Below are 23,815 nucleotides of genomic sequence, written 5' to 3'. Positions count from 1 at the left end.
GAGAGAGAGAGAGAGAGAGAGAGAGAGAGAGAGAGAGAGAGGGAGGAGGGAAGACATATACAATAAACAGAATCAGAATTATTTAGAAAGTCAATTTGATATGCTGGTCCAGAAAATATTCCTACACATGACAATATAACATAATGATGTATGAAGAGTTCATGGAATGAGTCCTTATCGCATTAGTTTTATACCATGTTTGATGCCTGAGAAGGTATGCTTGAAACCCCCCTGGTCAACTAATGACACACCAGACAGGTAGGTCATATACATGTATGTGTAGTTCATAAAACTTAATTCCCCTATAAAATAGTTCTTTAAAAAATGTAGCTACAAATGAATATACAAGTGCCTTAATACCTGGGGACTCTATTAAAAGCTTCTCCCTAAATTTCTGTACCTAAATTATCATAGTTCCCATGTGCCATGCAACAAGGAGCTCATAAGTTGTAGGAGAACAATTCTGTAACAGTATTGTTGATAAATGCTTCAATAAAGAGTAACAAGATTATAAATATTTAGGTAATTTGCTGGGGATGGAGCTCAGTGCTATAGTGTATGCACCACATGTATGGACAAGGTCCTGGGTTCAACCAGAACAACAAAATTAAAAATTTATATAATACAAAGAAATCTAATAGGAAAATCTATCTGAAGGAATCTTCCCTGTCATATATACATAGTGAGTCTGTTGAGCATCTACAATGTACAAATTCAGAGTTATTTTTTGGAGATGAGGGATAAAATATTTATATGGGAAACCATTTAAAAGTTTCTCTGTTCTTTTTCAAACAAAATATTAACTATTTAGTAGGATATACCCAAACTACACAATGCAAATCAAGTCAGGTCATAATTACTTTCTTCATCATCTTCAAAATCATATCGGGCAAAGCTGTTGGGCTCTGCTGCCCTCAGTGATCTTAGCCAAGGGAAGTCAGAAATCATGGAATATGGAGCTCCGTCCACAACACCTAAAATTAGAAGACAGAGGCAAAAGTGTTATTGGTATGGAAGTGCTGATAGGGTTAAACTCTGTACTTTCCTTAAGTAGCATTTTAATGCAAAATAGAGATTGAGCCAGGTGTCTTCAAGTCACTTCTAACTCTCAAATCACATTAAGTTTTCACCACTTTCTGTCTTTCATCATTACTCTGTTTGTTCTAGATAGCAAAGACTTATACAGGCAGAGCAATATTTATTTGGTTCCTGCTTCTTGCAGGTATTCAGAGATTCCCATTCATATTTTCCCTAAGTCATGTCCTTCCATCCAGCTCACAGCTATTTAGCTTTCTAATCATTGGTAAATACATTACCCTCTAAAGTATAGATTTCTCTCCCCCAAGGGTATTTGGGGTATTTCTTTAAGTCTTCTTCACTTCGAGTGGCTTCAGGGAAGAATTCATACTTAATGAGCTCCCTAGAGGAAACAGGTAAAATTAAACAAAAATTGGAAAACTGAAAATGTTAGGGTGTTGAGTAGAAAGAAGCCATCAAAATGTTCTAGGCCAGATTCTACAAACATCTCAGACAAAATATTGACTCTAATAGCACTCAAACTAGAGAATGTTAAGTCTAATCAGGTCAAAGTTACTTTTTTACTATTTTCAAAGCCCTACTGGGGAAAGAAAACCATTCTCTAAGCAAATATTTTGAGTATAGAGAATGCTTAATACATTTATATAGCAAATACATAGAAAGTCTAATTTTCTGATAATGTAAAGTAGCAGTCTTATTATTTTCTTCAACTTGATCTCTTTTCCATGTCCCATAACCAAAGAAATAGTCAAACATACAATTAGTCTGTTCTTGTATAACTTTAAGTTTGAAAATAAAAAGCTACATATATACATGCGCACTCTTTAGTTTTAAGTTCTCATTTCCCTCAGTTTTTCACAAATGTTAATTTCATGAAATGCTTGCCTGTAAAGCTCAGATGGAATGATTTAAAAGGAGGAATAATTGAGATTTGCTTCAGGGACCCTCCACTATGAGAAATGACTGAAAAGGCTTTTCAGAGTCAGAGTTACTTACTGATTGATGTTTGCTATAGTGTCCATCCAGCTGCGAATGCGCACTTTGTTCCGTACATTGGGAGGGTTACTGAATTCATGAATAATACAGATGTGATAAGGATAGGGACCACTAAACAGCTTCTGCTCCAAAGTTAGTGTGTCCACCTGTGGGAGATATCATAAAGAGGTCTTGGACCAAGAAAGAAGGTCTTCGGGATCTATGTCCCAGTGCTTGAATGAGTTTCCTTGGGTCCTCTCAGTATCAAAATCTTCGGCTGATTTGAAAATCAAATAGTCATATGTGAATCTGAACACAGCCTGCTACAATGGGGGGCAAGTCTCTGATCAGCAGACTCATGGATTTATCTCTCACTGTTATGTAAGTACCCGGAAAGCCAGAGAATCCTGATTTGGGTAACTGATCTCAATCAACCCAGAAGTCACTATTGAGAAAGGCTTTTACAGGTTTTAGTACTGACTATATCTGAATGCATAGAACCACACACCTATTTGACCTAAATCACGAGTCTTCTTAAGGATAGAACACACTTCTCCACCTTGTAGCCTCTGTTTACATTGTTTACTTCTCATGGAACACCCTCTTACCAATCTCTAATATGAAATCCCACCTGGCCATCTCAGTGGTACACAGGTTTATTTCCTTTTTGGGAAGGAAGTGTTCTCTGGATTTTACAGCATACAGCAAATTTTTAATACTGAGTCACTCAAAAACTTATTTGTTGAACTGATTGTTCTGGGCTCTAGCTCTCACACTGATCCCAAGGGTTCAACTGGTTTTTTTTTAAACTCTGTTTTGGCATCAAGCACACTCTCATACAAAAATTTAATAACAATAAAAATAATAAATGTAGCTATCACATTATTGCTTACCATATACAAGCAACTGTTATAATATATCACATATATTAGCTGAAATATAACAATAACTCTAGGTATATTCTTGTATTTTAATTTTACAAATAAAGAAATTAAGACACAGAAGTTAAGAAATCTGCTATAGGTCAGAAAGCCAGAATATAAATCGGGCAGTTTGAACTCTTGAGTCTATGCTCTTAGTTGTAGGTAACTATTAATAAGTATACAAACTTGTTGAATGACAATGTCCCTATATAACTTGCTAAAAACTTTAGTAGAGAAGCATTAATGAAGGATTAGCAAAGACAGTCTAGATTGGTTAAAAGAACTCTGCAGAATCTCAAGAACCATTACTGTGGGTTGAGCAAATGAATAAATGCTGAGTCCAAAAGGTTGAAGATAAAATAAATAAATGTCAACCACAATGCATGTATCATTAGAAAGGAGCATAGCTTGTTACCTGCTGCATTGGGCGGAGGTATATGATACGGTTTCTCTCAGGAGGCATCCTTAGTATCTGGTCTAATACCTGATCCATATTCAGTTTCTTGCATTGTGCATAGTCAAACCGGTTTACAATTGGTGCATTTTCAACTTTTAAATGTTTCAGTACCCTGCACCTGGTAGCTACAAAATGAAAACAATGGCAAGTTCTATAAGTAATTTGTACAAACATATAGCATCTTTGGAGGACTGGCCTAGATATTATTAGCAGATGATGCTGCAGTTCTAAACATCTTTAACATGAGTCAAGTATTATGATAGAGTACAAATAACAGTTAACAAAAGGATTTGAAGGTTCACTGTGTTCAGTTCAAAAGAAGCTGGTTGCCCTCATGCTACTAGAGGCAATGTTAAAGTGCCTTTTTCTTCTACGAATTTACTGTCAAATAAACCAAGTACTAAAAAATGACTTGCCCACACAGGAATTGTTAAGAAAATATTTATTGAATAGAATGAATTATAACTATTAATTTATACAATCTTGTGGTAAATGGTCAAATAAATCTGGAATTAGCACATCTTATCTTACATTCACTCACAGGTAAGAGCAAAGCTGGTTTTAATTCCATCACAAGTACAGAAACAGAACCTTGGGTCAAGGGAAGAAAAGGCCCAGAAATACCTGAGTAGTTTAGTCTAAGGCTGTATAGTACAATACGGTAACCATCAGCTATCAGGAACTATTTAAATTTAAATAAGCTAAAATATGAGAAAATTAAACTACAGTTCTTCAAGCATGAGCTCAAGTGTTCAACAGCCACATGTGCTAGTGTTTATCACATTAAACAGTTTGGACACAGAACATATACACATTACAAAAAGTACTATTGAAAATGCTGGTTTAAAACATGATTAAGCAGTGTTCCTGTTTGTAATATGGAACATGAGGTAATAGAAAAAAATAACTGTGATATAATAAATGCACTTAACTATACTAGTACATCAACTTAAGAAAGTATCATTTTTTTGTGTGTTTGTGTGTGTGTATGGTGCTGGGAATCAAACTCAGGGGCTTGCACATGCTAAGCAAGCACTCTACCCTTTTAGCTATATCCCCAGCCCTATATCCTTTATTAAATCACAAATTTCAGCCTGATCCAACTCAAGAGACAGTATTAAATGAAATAGATTATGAAACCAGAAGATTGATTTGCCTGATGTTTTTAACATTCCATAAATACAGGTGTAAAATACCTTACACAAATACCATATTCCCCTGTAAGTCTTCCCTGTAACTAACTTTGCTATTTAAACACGGAGCCAGTGCCCTGCCTTTTAGGCTCATTTTCTCCTCTGTGATGTGGTGCAAAGAATGGAAACTGGTGTTGAAGACTGGGAGGATAGAGAAAGAGGACTAGATGGTGATAAAGATCAAATGGTTCTGTAATAAAACCAAATATGGTTAAGGTTAATCTCACCTGTCACTAATTTAGCAAGTAACTAAAGACTGAGCTATTTATCTAACATCTTCTGTCCCATGATAAGCTGAACTAAACAACTTGTTTCAAGGGGCAAAAGGCTGGGGATGAGGCCATGTGACTCATTAACAGGTTAGAGAAGACTCAAGAGTCAAGTGCAGAAGTGGAAATCAACCAGATTCTCAGAAACCTCCTTATTCCTTTTAGAGGAATGCTTAGATAAGCTCAGGGTTGGGGGTGAAATGCTGACAGAATGGCTCAAAAGAATCTTCTTGTATGATAGCTGAGATTTTTGAAGAACTCACGTTTTCTATTTTAATAAGAAATTCCAATAGAAGATAGTGATTTATTAGATGTTTTAGGACCAACAAACTCTTTGGTTGGGTTAGAGAAAAGTACTACCTCTTCAGAGTGAACACAGAGCCTAGGGTCCCCAGGGTCTGGAGTCTTATAGAATGCAAGGGAGAGGTAGTGTATGAATCTCCTTTCTGGGATTCACCTCATTTCTGACAAAATGTTTACTAAGCATCTTTTCATGGAATTTGTTTACTATCAATATTGTCAGAGACAAACAAAGAAAAGCCAATGTGTTTTGTAATACTTATATAACACAGATTAATATTTACTAGGTGTTTACTAGGGGTCAGATCCCGTACCATGTTATGTATAGATACGTAACCACGCACACACACATATGCTGGATACATCAGTTACTACACTTAACTTTCATGAATGCTTCACGAGTTAAGCATAACTGTGCACATTTTATAGACTAAGCAAAATGGACACAGAATATATAACTTGCCCAAGGCAAGGCGAGGAACAAGTCAGATATGCTTAATTTTACATGTATGGATATAAAAAATATAATTTTGAGTGAAAAGGAAAAAATAAACAGACTATGTACCTAAAATTTTAAAAGCTCACAAAAAGCAACATCTTATATTTGAGACAGACATTATAAATAAGTAAAGACATGAAAAGTATGCAGGAAGAACACATAAAATACCTGAGCAGAGAGGATGGAATAGAGGTAGTTGCAACAAAACACAAATGTGGCTGATAGGAAAAGTGGCTTGGATTAAATACACTGTGTCATGAATTATGACTGAGGACAAGACTGATGATCTCAATCAATGCAGAACTGGTAAGCTCTCTTCAAAAACATTTACACATAAGACATATAAAAGAACACAGCAAACAGATGGCTGAGTTAGGATTCAAACTAAGGTGGATCTGACTCTAGCACCCACCCATGCTTTCAATCCACTCTTCGAGATCAGGAAGCAATTATCTTTCAGAGGAGATGCTATTTACCAAATGAACCAAGTTTTGGCACATGGATCCTTATTATGAACAAATTATTTGAGAACCAAAGAAAAAAAAAAGTACAAAATTAAAGGTAATCTGACATTAAAAGAACAAGTAATGTACTAATGTTATTGTAGTATTTATGAGTTCTTAATTCTTTAAAGTCATTCATGATGGTCTTGTACTATATAATCAAATACATACCATGGATGAACATCATCTTGGGACAGTCTTTCAGTACTAGATCTGTGATTCCACAATTGGTCATAGTGACTCCAACAAGATTTTTGGATTTCAAAACAAGAACCTACAATGATAAAAAAACATAAGTTACATTTAAGTGGATTTTTCTGTTCTTTTTAGTTTTAGAGCTTAAATGTTTCATGGGTATAACCAAGAAGTAGCTGTTACTAATTTTTTTCTTTGAGGTAAAGAAACTAAGGATTTCAGTTTCTTTGCACTACTCAAGAACTGGGCTGGATTATGAAAGATAAGTGAAGGCTTTTTGTTTACCTGCACATGGTCATCCTCAATCACAGGATCACTGGTACTGGTGGACTTATCTGCTGTCCGCTTCCGTTTCATGGCTTGACGTGGCTTTGTTTTGGAAACCTCTAGAAAAGGCAAAAAAAAACCCCCCAAATATTAGCTTTGCTTTTTTTTTCCTTCAACAGAGAACATTCAAATGCATATGTACAAACTCCATCAAGGCAACTCCCAAATCTCAATTTGTTTCCCAATGGAATACATGGAATTAGTATGTCTAAGGGACTGCTGTAAATTAGTAGCACCCTCCAGTATCTCAAACATATCTACATCAAACTTAAAAGAGTTTTCCATACTTGGGCCACTCCAACAATATAATCAATATCCCCAATCTATGGTCTCTCTGACTCACCCCATCCTAAGTACTTCGATGGATTAACTTACAACTTATGACTTTCCTTCTAAAAAAATTCAAATTACTGCTCAGTAATGGTGGCACATACCTGTAACCCAGTGACTTGGGAGGCTGAGGTAGGAGGATCACAAGTTTTGAGGACAGCCTCAGCAATTTAGTGAGGCCTAAGCAACTTAGACTCTTTCTTAAAATAAAAAATAAAAAGAGCTGGTGATATAGCTCAGTGGAAAGTGCCCCTGGGTTCAATCCCCAGTATCAAAAATAAAATAACATTTGAAAAAAAACTTCAAGTTACTGACTGCTGTTTAGTGAATATGTTTTAATGCCCGATATTGGCAGGTTGTGGGGATGGGGATATGCTAGTTATCTCCATATCCTTGTTCTCTCTCATTGCCAATGTCTCTGAAGCCATTAATCACTCTAGCTCCCTTTGCCCAGAACATCTTTTCTGACTTTACCTTTTGAAATACTACCCATCCCTGAAAGGTTCAGCTCAACTGCCACTTGCTAAAAATTATCCTGGACCCCCAAACATGGTATACTATTCTGTAGCTCCCCACATACTTGTTTTGTTTCCAAATTTAAAGTAAAAGATCCTTGAAGCACTATCTTATTTCATCTTTGCTTTAATGTCAGCCACCAGCAATTAGCTAACATGAACATTTCCTGAATGACATGGCACTTGAATAAATGAACACATCACAAGTACATAACAGTAAATATTTACTAACCACTTACTATGTGTCAGGCACTGTTCTAAAAGTTTTACTTGTATTAACTCATTTAATCCTTAAAGCAGTCCCCTGAATTAGATTTATTATTCTCCTCATTTAATATATGAGGAAGCTAGACATGGAAAGGTAAAATGGCTTGTCAATATACGAAGTAAGAACCAGGAGGCAAACTTGGGCAATCTGCCATCAGTTGCTATGCTAGAAAACTTGCAATCTTTTTTCATTTTCCAGTATGTACTAAAACATTACAATTATAAATGAAAATATTCCAGTCTTATTAAAACTTATTTTCTCAAACTTAAAACCACTTATATTCTATTTAAGGAAAAGATATGATTGTATTCATTTTTAAATCATACTGTTGCAAAGTATATACTGAATGAAATATGGTTGACTTTTATAAACAAACCCCCATCATACATCCCACTTAGATACAATGGTTAGGTGATAAACACTCCCCTATAAACTCAAACCAAAGATTACAAAGAAAGATAGGAAAGCGAGAGGCAACTACTGACAATTCCCAAGGTTTGGGATTAGACAAAAATCTAGAGATCTAGTCCAGGTGGTATTTTACAAACTAGAACCCTTTTCTACATCCTTTGGAATTTTTGTAAAATTCTTCTATGCAAAAACAATTGGCAGGAGCTGCTTTGGTTGAAGGCAAAAAGGAGTTGTACCAATCAAACTCTTCTCAAGGACCCTGAAAAAATATATTTCTACCCTTATTAAGTTCACAACTATTCACTGAGCCCCATATCATGTGAAATACGTGGTGCTAGAAGCTAGGAATATAGTAGACAAGTAGACACTGTCCCTGCACTCAAAAGGTCAGGCAACTGCAAAGACAGGAAATAAAACACAGAATTAAATATAGTGTGGTTCATATTAGTGTCAAAGTTGCTACAGAAACTGATCTTGGGGTGTCAGGAAAGAGTTTAGTATTTATGAGAACTATATTAATCCTAAGTGCTATTCTCTGAATACCAAACTAAATATTTTGGTGATACTTATTTATTTTATAAATTATTATATGCAAATAAAAAGACTTGTTTAAGAATATCAGTTTGGGATGATGAAAAAGTTCAGCTGGATGGTGGTGACAGCTGTATAACACGAATGCCACTGAACTGCACACTTACAAGTCTCTATTCCCCAAATTAGAAATCACACAAATTGGAAATCACACTTCTACCATAACTTCAAACTCTACAAGGTCACAAATCAAAAATCAAAGAACTCAAATGTTATTTTTGAACTGATTAAACAATTCCTAAGAATCAAATGTCTTCCTGTATTAGAGTTCTATCCTTAAAACTGTTAAAGAAGAATGGCTTTAATAGATATCAAAAACATGCTAGATTAAAAATAATTTATAAACCATTTAGGAAACTTGCTCCTACCAAAAGAAACCTGAGTAATAATATTAATATCAGTGCTTTGACATTTCTCCAGAAAATGTATTATTGAAAGTAAACATACATGTGTATGGTATTTAAAAATTATTAAGAAATAATTTACCTAGTAAAACACATAGACATAAAGAGTCTACTCAAATTGAAAAACAAAACAAAAACAAAGCAAAGAATGTCAACAGTAAAAAGCACAACACAAATGAAATTTTCTTTCTTAATCCAGGGAGTTATTTAACCTAAAAAAAAAAAAAAAACAAAACTTTAGTTATGAAACAAGTCAAAACAAAATGGTAAAGGGTATAAGCAAAACACAAAGCAAAAAGTTAAAACATGAAAATCCCAATAGTTAATAAAATAATCATCAAAAAGCCGTCTGTAGAGGGCTGGAGTGGTGGCTCAGTGGCAGAGCACTTGCCTAGCACATGTGAGGCACTGGGTTCAATCCTTAGTAAAGCATTAAAAGAAACAAATAAAATAAAGACATGCTATCCATCTACAACTACAATAAATAAATAAAAACAACAACAAAAAACCCTATAGAACTTTAGCATTATTTCCTAAAAGGGAGGATTCAGTGCTATAAAAATGATAAATTTTCAGTTGTCAATTTAATGCAATTCTGAACTGACTAAACTAAAGAAGTAAAATAAAATAAATGAATAAAAGAATGAGAAGATGTGAACATTTGTCTGAAAAAAGTATGGAAGCTCTTTTGTGGCATAAAGGTAAAAAAAAGGAAAACAGGTAGATTTGACTTTCAAATATGAAAAACAAAAGGTCTCATAATGAAGAGTTACTTGTTTAAGAATATCAGTTTGGGATGATGCAAAAGTTCAGCTGGATGGTGGTGACAGCTGTACAACATGAATGCTACTGAACTGCACACTTCAAAATGGTAAATTATTTTTGTTATGCATACTTTACCACAATTTAAACAAAGGTATCATAAGACATTTAAAATTCAACCAGGGAGAATTATTTTCACCATATGACAGAGCTAGTGTTTGCAAAGCATAATGAGAACTTAGAACTCTCGTATTTTAATATAAGTTTATGTTACAATCTAGGATGATTTACAAATAATTAAGGTCTCATATCTATCTTACTGAAAGCTTATTTTTCTTAGTTTAACTCCACACAATTCAACTAGCTCTAATTTAGTATGTAAAAAGCACTGACCCTGCCTATGCTGGGGGGCTGATTTTAAAACAGAGGGACACTTGGATAAAATAATTCTGATAGGTATTAATAACAAAGTAAAGGAAGATACTTAGTAAAACAGAATTGTGATTAAGAAACATGCTTACTTTTGCTCAATCCAATGTCTTGGTATATATATATATCATAACTATTAATGAAATTAAACATATACATGCTTTGAGTATACCTTGACCCAAGTAATTCCCAGCAAAACTACTTACTTACCTGCTTAACTCCTGGCAAATATAACTGGAAACAAAACTAGATTTCAGAAAAAAAGACCAAATACTGCAGATGTAGGTCCTTTTAAGGGGTCTACCCAGGAAGCTGCCCTGAGCTCAGTGTTTCCACAATCCTGGCAACTTTTGGCCAAGGTGTAACATTTTCTAAGACCTCCCTAAGTGTGGGAGCAGAGTTTTATCTACTGGGGCTTAGACATCAGAAGCAATTTTGGATTTAGGGCAAATACAAAGTTACATATATTTTTTAAAGCTGAACTATTTTGAGATTTCTGGGCTGAATATTTTACAAAATGTTTTATACCCCCACCCTCTAAAACATTCCTGAAAATTAGTTTAAAATCTGTATGATTAACAGAACCCCCAAACAGAATTTAATTTGCGAAATTGGCTTTTTGTGAGGATACTTATGAACAAGCGTATGCCTTTCTCCAGCCCTACCCTGCAGTTGCTAATCCTGGGAGCATTGTCATACCTGACTCAGATACCAGCGGTACATGGGACAGTCTGCTCCTGGCCCTGGTTAGGGGCCTCCGAGGGTAGTCTTCATTAGACTGCACGTCACAGCTCTCAGGCTGGGAGCTCCCCCTCCTGTCCTCACCTGTAGCCCCAGAGCCACTCACATTAGTCCTCTCATCATGTGCTGGGCCTGAAGACCCCCCTTGTGGCAGAGTCCTAAAGGAAAAGGCGGATCTCGTACCATCCGGGCCATTCACAACACAGGCTCGGCTGGTTGAAGGACGTTCCTCATCAGAACACCTGCTAGTTCTCCTTTGGGATTCCTGGGGCCTGTGACAGCAGCATCTGGGGCAGACAGAACTCTCTGCATCTCCCTCCTCCATGGCCTCAGAGTCCTCTGACCCACCGGGGGAGCAGACACACTGCCTGGACACATCCACTTCTGTAGGGCTAGGCTCGGAAGAGCCGCCGCTGTTCACCGTCCTTACAAAGTCGGGGCTTTGAGAAGCAGTGTTGTGTGAGCTGGAGTTTCCCACTGTGCTGGCGGTGGTGCTGCTGCAGCTGGGATAAACATCCTTGTTTTTTTTCTTTTCAGGAATATCCCTAGCTGCTTTCATATCGGCTTTGATCTGCTCACTGGTGACCTGACAGCCTTTCTCACAGCTGCTTTCCTCGAGGGGAAACTGCTTCGACTGGCCCATCTGATGGGAGTTGTACCTCTTTCGAAGTGGAGTCTTGCCTTTTCCACTTACTGCTTACAGAAAAAGAAGAATGGCCCGAGGAAAAGAAAAGATTTCAGTACAAATTCTGGACAAAAGGCAAGAGTAAATTTGGAACAGGAAACAATGTATACTAGTTTTCCTAAAGTATAACTGTGATCACATCATTGTACTACTATAAAATCTCTATGACTTCCTCATGCCTACCTTGTATTTCTTTAGCTCAGCCTTCAAGACTTGCCATGATATGATTCCAAATTGTTTTTTCATTTAGTCTCCTCTATCTGTATTTTACACTCCAGCCCCAACCTTTTCTCTCAGTATACCTCTGCTTCACTTAGTATACCTCGGGGCCTTTCTTTTTCCCAATTCATCCGACTGGGACCTCTATACAATCTCTTCTGCATCTGCTCCCCACAAAGCTACTGTAGCATATGCCTGGCAATACTGTTTTTGACCTGATCTTTGACTAGATTAGAGGTTCCATAAAGACAAAGATACCATGAGTTATTCATCTCTGTACCCCGAATGGTGCCTAATGCTATAGCTGGGGTATAGTAAGGCTCAATAAATACAGAAAGGAATTAACAAATAAGGTTTTGTTTGATCAATGGAAACTATAGTTGCTACTTTTAGAAAACAAACTCTAGGAAACATTAGGTTAGTAAGCTGGTCACATTATTTTGCCTAAATTTTAATTTCCGTAAAGGCTCTTTTCAACCACAATATTGTTATCTAAATTTCTTTATAAAAGGCATAAACTAAAAATTGAACAGTCAGTGAATAGTTAGTAAATTACTTAAAATCCAAAATAACTAAGCTTTCCATACATAGATGTGTACACATATTTTAGGTGCAGAGTTAAATGTATAACATTTAAACATATTAAGGAGTGAGGAGGGCACCTTATGAAAAGTGGACAATTAGAACAACAACAATAACAAATACCCTTTGTGACGGGCATGTGGCATATGCCTATAATCCCAGCAACGTGGAAGGCTGAGATAGGAGGATTGCAAGTTTGAGACGAGCCTCAACTACTTAGCAAAACTCTAAGCAATTTAATGAGACCCTGTCTCAAAATTAAAAATGAAAAGGGCTGGGGATGTGGCTCAGTGATTGAGTGCTCCTGGATTCAATTCTCAGTATTAAAAATAAAAAACAAACCACCCTCTGCTAAAAGTGGTGAGCATATAGTTCTGAGAAATGAAAGGGAAGGCAAGACAAAGAAATAATAAACCTAAAAGTTATTTAAAGGGAGGCAAGGGATTATTAAAACAAACTTTAGAGCTCCTTGAAGCACCAAACTAGCCACCAACATTCACCAAGTACAAGTGGACAGAGTATTAGCTGGGGAGCTTTGGATGACTCAGGAGCTAACCCTTAAATGGGACACAGGCCTCCTGGTAATTCCTGATAACTTTGATGCCATAAACTACCTAAAACCTCCACAGGATTCTTACTTCTTCTCTTCCTTGAGCCCTCATCTCATCAATTTCTGCTGTGCTGCACTTGCTCACAATAGCATTGCCCAGATTCACCTCTTAGTTGGCCTACTGCCTTTCTTGCTTCCTACAACAATTCATAAGAACTATGTTAAATACACCACAAGCTGTGGTACGGACAAATTCAAAGACCAATTGGTCAGTTATGATGATGACTCTCACTGACAGGTCAGAATAAGACATCACCTCTTACCTGACAATTCCCTGGACTGCAACTGCTCTCCAGTTTTTTCTTCGCGATCAGAGTAACGCCGAGGACCGCTCTTAGGAATCCAAACTTCTTGGAGTTCCAGACTGTCCTCCTCATCATCACTCTCTGAATCATGAACAGTAATTGGGGTTGGTTTTACTACACGCTGAAGACCACTGGGTCCTAAAACAAAAATCACAGGACTAACAGTTACTCTTTGCCTAAAAAAAGAACTCACACAAAGTATTGTTTCTAGGGATCATTGTCACAGATGTCATTTTTGCTCTGTGGAGCCTCACCTGTCACTCACTTTAGTGGACCTTATCTATACCCCTAGATGAGGTACCATGAGGAGTGTTTTAACTCTAAAGCAATATGTATGTATTAAATACGACTAGTATGTCAATAAACCTTACACATTCATAATGGAAAATTAAAATAGAAGATAATATGGCCCTTACCCTAGGATCCTAACTATTTCAAAAAGTAGAATAAATTATCATAAAAATAATCAAAATAAGTTATAATCATTTAAAAAACAGGCTACATATTTTCCCAGGTTTGTAAATGTATAAGTCAAGGCAAAGCAAGTAAAGATAAATCTCAAACATATATGGGACCAGTGAGCAATTCTCTGCATTCTTTAATTGACTACAGGTCTGTCTTAAAGGCTAGATGAATATTACATTTTGGTTATGAGTCCGTGTATTCATGTAAAAAATGCCTTGTTTGATAGTACAGCCATTAAATCTTTAGCTCTTCTGACCCAATTTTCTCTGACAAGTGATTAATATTATTAAGTAAGCTTCAAGAAATTTTATCTTCTTCCTGTTATAATGTACAATGCCTGGCACAAAGTCAGCACTCAATGAGTATTTGTTGAATAAATGACTGCATCTGTAAGACACTTAAAACAAGGGTAAAGGTATTTCAAATTCAAAGACAGAGTAACTTTCCAATAGATTAGTAGTAAGAACATGAGTTCTAATCTCATTTGTCACACTGACTCAGTAGTGTTGAGCATATCACTCAAACTTCTGAAACACCATCAGATTCTCCAATTATAATATGAAGGTTGGTATTAGGTAATCTTTAAAGGGCTATGAATCTAAGGCTGCCATCAGTCACCCACTAACAGAGAGAAGATTCTGATCTATTTACTAAGCCAGGTCAAACTCACGTCTGCTCTTCTTCCCCACTGAAATGAGGAGGGTATAAGCAAAAAATTTAACCAGGTTGTTTGTTTTTCCATTAACTATCCAAGTGATTTCTTTTTTAATACACATGTACACACATAATGAGTGCAACTACACATATTTGTTGCTGCAATTAAAAATAATAAAAAAAATATTTGGTAAGAGATACATACATGCAGTGAGGAGGATGCCAAAGTTATAGGCCTCTATCACAAAACAACAATACACTAGAAGCTGTAAAGGCAGAAAACAACCATTCTTGGAGTTTCTTGTTCTTCATTACAATCTAGGCTCCAGGTTTCAGGATGACAGGTGAAGAGTCATATGATTGATTACCTGCTTGCTCCTCATCGACATCTACAGGGATGACTGCCTGATTGTGAGCAGGTGTATCATTTCCACTCTCAGCCACCACCTCTCCATCTTCTTGCACCATGTCTTCCATCTCATTCAATGCTTAAATAAAGAGAGTCAAAATAAATGCCAAAAGGAACATAAAAAAAGCACAATGGCAGGCAAAACTGTGGCAGCTGTGAGGACTCAACAGCGTCATTGATCATTAGTCCACTCTGGAAAAAAAGCCTATAACTATGCTTTAATATAGACATATTAACAACAAGTTCCGATAATTTATAGAAGAGGAAATCATAGACGAAAAAAGATCACTTGGTGAAGGAAGTACACCACTGGAAATTGAAAGTAGGAAGAAAGTGGCACAGTTAAAAAGAAAGTACCAATGTTGCTCCCAGAAGATGTTACCAAGTATAGCTGTTTGATCTGTCCCTTCTAAGCCATTTGCTTGAAGATGGTGGAAGCCAGCTATTAGAAGACCTATGATCGCCTTATAAGCAACGAATCTCATGGTATCTGCCAGCTATATCAGGATATACTGTGCAGGAAAGCTCAAATTGTACCTTTCTCTTCCTCCTTTTTAGAGGTTAAGTTATCATTTATTGGCTAATATGTAATGAGGATTATTAATATACTAAGTACCTTTTTAAACATTTTAACATCATTTAAATGGTTGATGTGCTTCAAAGTCTTCAATATTATTCTCACTGGCAATCAACAAATAAGAACATGTGATTTTATTCTCCTTATTCTACAGTGTAAATTTCATGAAAATTTCAGACATCATTTATTATACCTTCTTAAGGTAAAAATGGTCACTTTCCAAAGGATTGTAAATAAAATGGCACTTGGCTTCATCAGCTTTTTACAAAATTAAATCCTAACCTTTTCAGTCAATATTCCAGACACTCTATCTAGTCCCTTCTTCCCAAGCACCTGACTGATCTCAATTTGAGTCAAGACAATACCAGTGCTAATCCTTCATATTTAATATGTGATTTCAAAATAAAAGGTACCCTGAACTCTGTACTGAAAAAAAAAAAAAAAAAAACCTATGGCCTTGTAACTTCCCAGTGTAAATGCTCAATACATACCCTCTAAACACAACTGGGTTTACAAGATTGGGTAGTTCTGCATTTTATCTGCTGTAATAGCTTCCAAGAATGGGCTATGCTGTCAAAAGTTCCGATCTTTATGTGTACCTTGTCTAATGACATTTGGAACAAAAGGACAATATCTGACTTCACATCCTCTTCTCTCATCACTAGTACCTGCTGGCTCTGCACTTTTGTTATCTTTTGGGGTGAGTGCCAGGGGAGAGATTTAACCCCAAGTTTGAAATGTCTAAGAGAACTCATGTGGAAAGAAGAAAATATGAAAGTAGACACAGCTGCATTTAGTTAATATAGAAAGGTCAAGCCTGGAAATGAACAAGTAAAATGTAACAGCAAAAAGTTGGCACAAATGCCATGAATCTAAGAGAAAACATGTAAAGGAAAAAAAAAGAGATCAAAGGGCTGGGGATGTGGCTCAGTGGTAGAGTGTCACCTAGCATGCATGAGGCACTGGGTTAGATGCTCAGCACCACATAAAAATAAAATAAATACATTGTGTCCACCTAAAACTGAAAAATAAATATTAAAAATAAAAAGATCAAGGTCAAGAGTGTAATAGAGAAGGTGGTGCAAACAAAGGAAAGACATGTCAAATCAAGTAGGGTAAAATCATAAAAATAGTTCCAAAGCTGCCAAGAGACAAAAGCATCTCAAGGTAGAAGTAGGCAACAATGTGCAACACTGCTCAGATGCCAAACAAAATAAAAGTAGAGAAATGACCACCAGATTTGATAAAACAGTAGTGGTGACTCTGATAAGAGCCAAAACAGTTCTATAGAGAAAATGTAAAGAGAAATAAATGGCTTAAGACAATGCCTATCGGTGAGTCTTTGGTCAGGACTAGTACATTCACAGTTTGCCTTCATTACATAAGCAGTTACCTAACATTAGGGAATCCTGTATCTCATTAATTATTGGGTCTACCACAGTTTACAAAGGGGTAACAACAAAAAGATGTCTAGAAAAAATTCCTTTTTGAATTCTTATGGGTCAACTGGGAAATAGAAATAGCTGTTAAGGAAATAATCTCACTCCATGCTCACTCACCAATAGAGGGGCAAGATGGAGCCTGTTAACACATGGGTTGGAATGCAACAGATGTTCAGTAAATATTTTAAAAGTTTCAATTTCAATTTCAATTACATAATTGAAACCCAATAAGTCTTTATTAGCTAAAGTACTTAATTTGCTAGGTGGTAGTGACCACTTATTGATTAAAGGTATGTGAAAGATGCCAATTTATCTAGCACACATAGTTATTTATTTTTTTGAGTTCTCAGAATATCCAAAAATGTCTTCTACATTTATGCTAAATGTACTTATCCATTGGTCAGGGAGATATTAAAGAGAGGCTCCTTTGCCTAAATATTGAAAGTTTTATCTTAGTTAAACCAAGCATAAAATGCTATCAGTATATCCTAACCCCTATGGCACCAACCAGTCCTTCCCATTCTGTTAGTATTCTCTTAGATTCTGCAGATAGGGCCAGATTTGAAAACAGATAAATAGAAAAAATTCAACCTCCACCACCCATCTTCCTTATTAGCTAGCTCCCCTCAATGTGGAAAGTGACAAATTGAAACAGGGGATAAAAAGGAAAGGGATGGAGTCAAAGGAAAAATCATTTCTATCTGAAGCTCACAAAAGATCTGGGTTACCGTCGGCTGCAAACTGCTGCTCCCCCGGCTGCAGGTCTTGCCGAAAATCATTCTCCTCATCGGAGTCATCTGGGTGATGGTGATTATTGTCATGGATGTTGGCATTGTTGTTTTGGGCATTATTATCATTGTCATTATTGGAGTTCTGGTTGCTAACAAGAGCTGAGGAAACCCCAATTCCTGTGCCTGCACTCAGACCAACTCGAGCACAGCCCTAAGGCAAAACCAAACCACATGTTTATCAATTTGGGTTAATATACAACACTTCACTTCTAATATGCCTTCATTTCATCTTTATGTAAGTACTAGCATTTAGGTAGCATTCATTTATGAAATGCTTTCACATATGCATAAAAGACCTCATTTAAGGCTCACAACACTTCAAACAAGATAAAGCATTCCTAGACTGATTGAAAGGACAAGGTACACAATGGGACATTTGTACTATAGCCTAGGAGCGGAGCAGTTAAGTGGTAGAGCATTCTGACTTCAAATCTTGAGTTTCCCCCACTGTACTGCACTGTTTCAATAGCAGAACTGTAACCATTAGTAACTGACAGGGGAGAACAGAATTTGTTGGAGGATTATGTTTATATTACTGTGAAAAGTATAGAGTTCTGTTAAGCAGTTTTAAAATAACAACTGAGCAACTTCAGATTTCCCAGGATATGAAACTTAATAGAAGAGATAGCAGCAAAGTAAAACATTTCCAAAATAAGTTCTTAATCCTTTAGACTTTGCATTCTTGATTTAATCTCCCAACAAATACCTCTAAGTAATAAAACCTATCTTAGCCTAAATTTCTAGCCTCTCTTTACCTTTAGTTCATACAACTGATAGAAATAGCTTACACTGATTTTTTTTCTTTCCTTTCTCCAGACACACTTAATATTCAACGAGAAGAACAGTAATAGGCCATACATTATTATAAATTTTATGCCTTCTTTGAGGCTGACAGTGAAAAGTAACAACAGAAGGGCATTTTATTAAAAAGGTTTAAAAGAAAAATTCACAAGTTATTCTATTTTTTTCCTTGAGTATTAAAATAAATACATAAAAACCCTTAATTTAAAAGATGCTTATTTGGGGGCTGAGGTTATGGCTCAGTGATAGAGCACTGAGGCACGGGGCTCAATTAACAACAAAAAGAAAAAAAAATTTAAAAAAGGTGCTTACTTTGGGTGGTTCACGAAACATTTGGTCTAGTGAAATAAATTCCAGGCTAGGCAACAATTCAATAAATTGGCCAAAGGAGTCCAGCTTCAAAGCATGGCACCGGACAAGGTTGATATCAACCAATCGAGTCCATCTTGAGTGGTCTGTTGAAGAAATGACAGGACAAGAGAGAATTTAAGTAACTTTTCCCATTATTGATGAATTTTGTGAGAGGTCACAAAGACTTTCAAATTCTTTTCCAACTTTTCCCTTATTTCATGATCCCTAAAATAGGAGAACTCTATTATCATGATGTTCCTGCACCTAATTCTGTTTTGAGAACTTGATGGCCTGGTAAGTATTAACTTGAAGCCAAGTCAACCCCAATTTAATTGTGACCCACTTAACAATCTACATGCATTTCAACGATAGGACACTAAAGGACACTAAATAAGGAAATCATGGCACATTTGTTTAACAGAATATCATGCAGCTATTTCTAAAGACTGAAAAAGAGCTGAAAATGCTTGCTCATATGGATAGCTCTCTGAATTATACTTAATGCAAAAAATAAGGTAGAGGACAATGTATACATAGTAAGATCCTTTTGTATACATAAGTCATTTTCTAAAACTTTACACATATAGGCTGTAATATGTACAAACTAACTTGCCCAGAAGCATATATAAGAAACTGTTGATGATGGTTACCTTGAGAAGAGGTGACTTTTCATTTTGTACCTTTCTGTACTGTTTGAAATTTATCAAGTGCATATATTACTTTTATTTTTTAAGTGTTAACAGAAGTTCTGAGTGATGGGATTATAGGCCATTTTTTTTGTTTTGTTGTCTTCTTTATACTCTTCTGTATTTAAGAAAACAAACAAACCAAAAACCCAATAAATGTTATTTTTTTAAAGTGATCTATACTTGCTATATCCTAAAGTTCATATTCCCAATAACTTCTTGGTCCAGCTGGGCCATTGACAGAATTTAACTTCTGGCAGGTGCATACAAGTTGTTCTAGTGAACACTCTCTGAAGAGGCCACCCCAAAACAGGCTTGACAGTAGCTTTGTGAGAAGACACAGATCCCTGCAAGGTGACTGACTCCACAGAAGAGGAGGAGGCTTTTTTCTAAGTGTCAATGAGGTACTTTGTTTGCTTAAAGTTGATTTCACAAGAAAAACTTTCTCTAGCTCTAAATTTATTTAAAGGTTTGTGAATTTAGGTATTTAAGAAGGGCATCTAAAATAACAAGTAGTAGCATACTTTCAGAAAGGAAAATGAATTCCTGCCATCAGAAAAAAATATATGGAAAAGTCACTCTTCTGCAGACAGGGGAGCAGAGGTCTGAAATAAGAATAGGATTTCTACTCAACAAAAAATTTTACCTCAGGTTGATGATGTCACCTAATTATAGTTTTTAGCTATACACACCTACTTTGTCCTTTCAAATGATGTGCCATTTTGAAAGTAATTTAGAGAAAAAAAACTATAACATCCTAGGTTATCATTTGTAACTTTACTTTTATGTGTGTCAACCAAAGAAGTGCATTTAAAGATTAGGTAACTTGAATTTATAACCTGAACAGTGCAAATTTCAAGGAAAAGAACTTAGAAAGTTTAAAGAAGCATTGAATATATTTGCAACTCAATTATCAAAGGTTCCCAGATCTTGAATATACAATTCATATAAATTTTTTACATTAGGAATATAATCATAAAGAGAACAAAGTCACATATTATTTCACTTATCAATATAGCATTTCTAAGCCTACAGTACCTGAGATCCAATTGAATGGGTTATGTAGATGAGGGCAATTGTAAATTGCCAGATACTTGATACAGGAAAACACTTCATTGACTGCCTTCATCCCTATATCAGTGATGATGCCAGGATTTTCTACCACATCAGCCAAACCATATTTCACCAAATCTGCATTAGCCATTCTGCCTAGAGAGAGAGAAATTTCAGAGAAAGTTAAAATTCTTGAAAATGTCATGGACTGCTGCTAGTTTTGTATCTCAGCCTTCAGTGTGACTGGTCTCCATCATTCTGTTTCATACTTTCATCATCAGGTTTGGATTCAGGTATAACTTTAAATTAGCTATTCTGAGCATATGGTAGCCTTTCTTATACGAAACAAGAATTTAGATTTTACAATTCAAGGGTAGGTAGTTAAAAAAAAATCTTAAATTGTTTAGAAGACAAACAGAGCAAAAATTCTTAAAGTACAACTGTACTGGTTCATACCATTGTGAAGTTTTAAGTTTTATTGTAACAAGGGAAATAAAGTCCTAAAACTGAAATTCCCTCAAATTGTAAGAATTATGTTTGTGGAATGTGGTGAATACATGTGTTGAGAAGGAAAAACTCTTGAGAATTTGGTTTCAGTTTAAGAGCCCACAGCACTGTTAGTAAATATCTACATATTCCCTGAAGTGGACTTCTAACTCAGGACACATTTCTGGGCTCTAGTTACTATGGTCTGAGTCACAAACAAGCAGGGGCGGGTGTAAATAAAAAAAGATTCTCCATCCTAGATCATACCACTTGTAATCACACCTCATGCCTTGCCTTTTTATCACCATTTCTTCCATCTGCCTTCTTTTCACTCTCTAAGATGGCTCACATGACTTGAGAGCTCCTTGAAGGACAAATGGGACTGTTTAGTTAGTTCAGTTATATCTTCAGTGTTCAACACTGTGCTGGGGATCTAAGAGCTGAATAAATGCTTCCCCAAGTCCTTATGGTCAACTGACTCTCAGCCCAAAGAAAACTCTTGCAGTGGTGAAGCCACTTTGAGTATTAAAAAACGGTTTATACCTTTTGCTTGGAATATGCTTTACTCCAAACTCTTCCTATTTTGCTTTCATACAGTTTACATTCTCTCCTACTAGTGGCCAACTTTGGTATCTGCTGGCATTTCTTAAAAATTTCACTTTAATCCATTCTTTGTAATTTAGTCAAACATTAACCTCCTCATAAGGATCTTATTCCTGCCCTTTAGACTTGAAATAAAATTTACCTTTTTCCTTAAGATGGCGTAAATCTTGAACAGACACTGTTCCCAAGTAGTATGTACATAAATGCTACAACCTAACAAGACATGTCACGCCTTCAGTCCTTTACCATTACCACCCTCTCCTACTCATGAGGTTTCCTGCTTACCACAATTCCTCCAAATCCTAATAATACTACCTGCAATTCATTTATGTTTTTTCTTCTCTCTCTCCAGCTCAAAAGGACAGCTAAAAGTAAAAGCTACACTTACTAAATATGGCCTAGGCGGCAGATTGTTGTAAACGTATATACCATTTTTTTTCATTAATTTCTCAGAGCTACTCTTATATCCCATTTTAAAAATGAAAAAAAAAACATGGATTTAAGTAACTTGATGAGGTCCCATGATTAATAACTGGCAGGTCCTAATTCCATCTGTCTTCCAGCCCTAGGACTCAAGATAATGTTCCTTCGTAAGTATTTACTGAGTTTTACATCCTTATCATCTTCATATGGAGCTCTGAGTTAATAAACCCATGTAAACAAAGAACCTTCTCTACTATTCATCTTTGGGTCAATGATTTTTCTCCCACACCATCATCAGGATCTCAACCCATGTCAGCAAGTCACCTATCCCAGCCATTTCTCTTTATTACTGATACACAGCATTCCCTTTTCTTGTCATTCATACATGTTAGGGGAGAAAGGTGAGATTTTTAGATTTTTGTCAGAGACAGTGGCTCAGGGTTTACAGAGGCTACAATGCCCTGCACCCCTTGAAGAGATGTTTCAAAAAATTATCGAGAAGGGGAAGATGAAGTAAATGAGAATGGGTGAGCTCTGACCTCTTCTCCAGTAACTATCTGAAACAGAGAACCCTAGGCATTCTTTGGTAGAACAGAAGTCAGCAGGTACATGGAAGAAAGAGCTGAACTGTAGTGAGGAAGAAGAAAATGGCTTATAAAAAGGTTAACACTAAGAGACTGCTAAATATGAAAGAGATTATGAAATAAGTCATATTGAAAAGCATTAGATAATGGTAGACAAGCAGGTAAAGTGATTTCATGCTATTAAAAATTTGTGATTAGGGGGAAAGAAACACTACAGGGAAACAACTGATTATCTGGATAATAAATATGTACCTATCTCCTGAAGCCCACACACATACCACTCAAAGATAACTCTTCAGGAGACCTATAGGTGGCCACCCTGAGGGTACAAAATTTTTCAAGTTTTGAGCTTTTGAAAAAACAGAAAACAAATTTTACAGAATTATTAATGCCTAAGTTAATTTGTAAGTTACTTCACAGATACTGTGAAAACATAGGGAATACTACCTACATTGTTCATAAACAAAAGTACTTCATATCAAATACATAAATTTTTTATGAAACTGCTCTTAGCATTTTAAAGCTGTTTTGGAAAAGGCTGATGCTTTCAAAGCTACACAGATTTAATGTGATTCCTGTATTAAATTGGCTACAAAAGGATAACAGGATGTTTTTAAATAATCTGCAAATAAACTAATGAGAACTGCCACATTGAAACAACCAAATGACAAAAAAGCCAAACCAAAACAGAAAAAGAAAGGAAAAAACACCTCGAACTACTACTTTGATATATATTACAAGTAAAAAATGAGAAGTCATGTTTTTGATCTGCACTGTCCTGATCAGAGAAATTAAGCCTTCTTATGTTCTTCTATAATGCAATAGATTAAAAGAAAAAATACCATCTGGTATGACTGAGAGTCCAAGAATTGTTGCTAATTACATGGAGAAGAAACTAATCCTGTAAAACTAAACATATGTTGGGTGGTGGAATTTTTTTTTACATGTCTTATTAATAT

The 23,815-nt window shown here is 35.9% G+C and overlaps 1 protein-coding gene across 8 annotated transcripts in view; it reads right to left on the bottom strand.

Moving 5' to 3' along the window:
- Fbxo38 (F-box protein 38) overlaps positions 1-23,815 on the bottom strand; it is a 69,823-nt gene that overhangs the window by 19,844 nt on the left and 26,164 nt on the right. For 2 of the 8 annotated variants that reach the window (XM_048811760.1, XM_048811759.1), the window contains exons 10-19: positions 20,746-20,916; positions 18,983-19,125; positions 17,807-18,020; positions 15,019-15,138; positions 13,490-13,669; positions 11,089-11,826; positions 6,638-6,738; positions 6,329-6,431; positions 3,352-3,518; positions 2,035-2,180 (exon numbers count right to left, since the gene is read on the bottom strand). In XM_048811760.1, coding sequence (XP_048667717.1) covers positions 2,035-2,180; positions 3,352-3,518; positions 6,329-6,431; positions 6,638-6,738; positions 11,089-11,826; positions 13,490-13,669; positions 15,019-15,138; positions 17,807-18,020; positions 18,983-19,125; positions 20,746-20,916 — 2,083 coding nt within the window. Of the gene's footprint in view, positions 1-860; positions 975-1,316; positions 1,421-2,034; positions 2,181-3,351; positions 3,519-6,328; positions 6,432-6,637; positions 6,739-11,088; positions 11,827-13,489; positions 13,670-15,018; positions 15,139-17,806; positions 18,021-18,982; positions 19,126-20,745; positions 20,917-23,815 lie in introns of all 8 variants that reach the window. The other 6 variants (XM_015485905.2, XM_015485887.2, XM_015485913.2 and 3 more) reach the window with 6 other exon arrangements.

This window comes from Marmota marmota, unplaced genomic scaffold (assembly GCF_001458135.2).
Source record: "Marmota marmota marmota unplaced genomic scaffold, marMar, whole genome shotgun sequence".
NCBI classification, from domain to species: Eukaryota; Metazoa; Chordata; class Mammalia; order Rodentia; family Sciuridae; genus Marmota; species Marmota marmota.
Note: the sequence above shows the minus strand (reverse complement) of the source record. Positions and strands in the feature narration are given on the sequence as shown.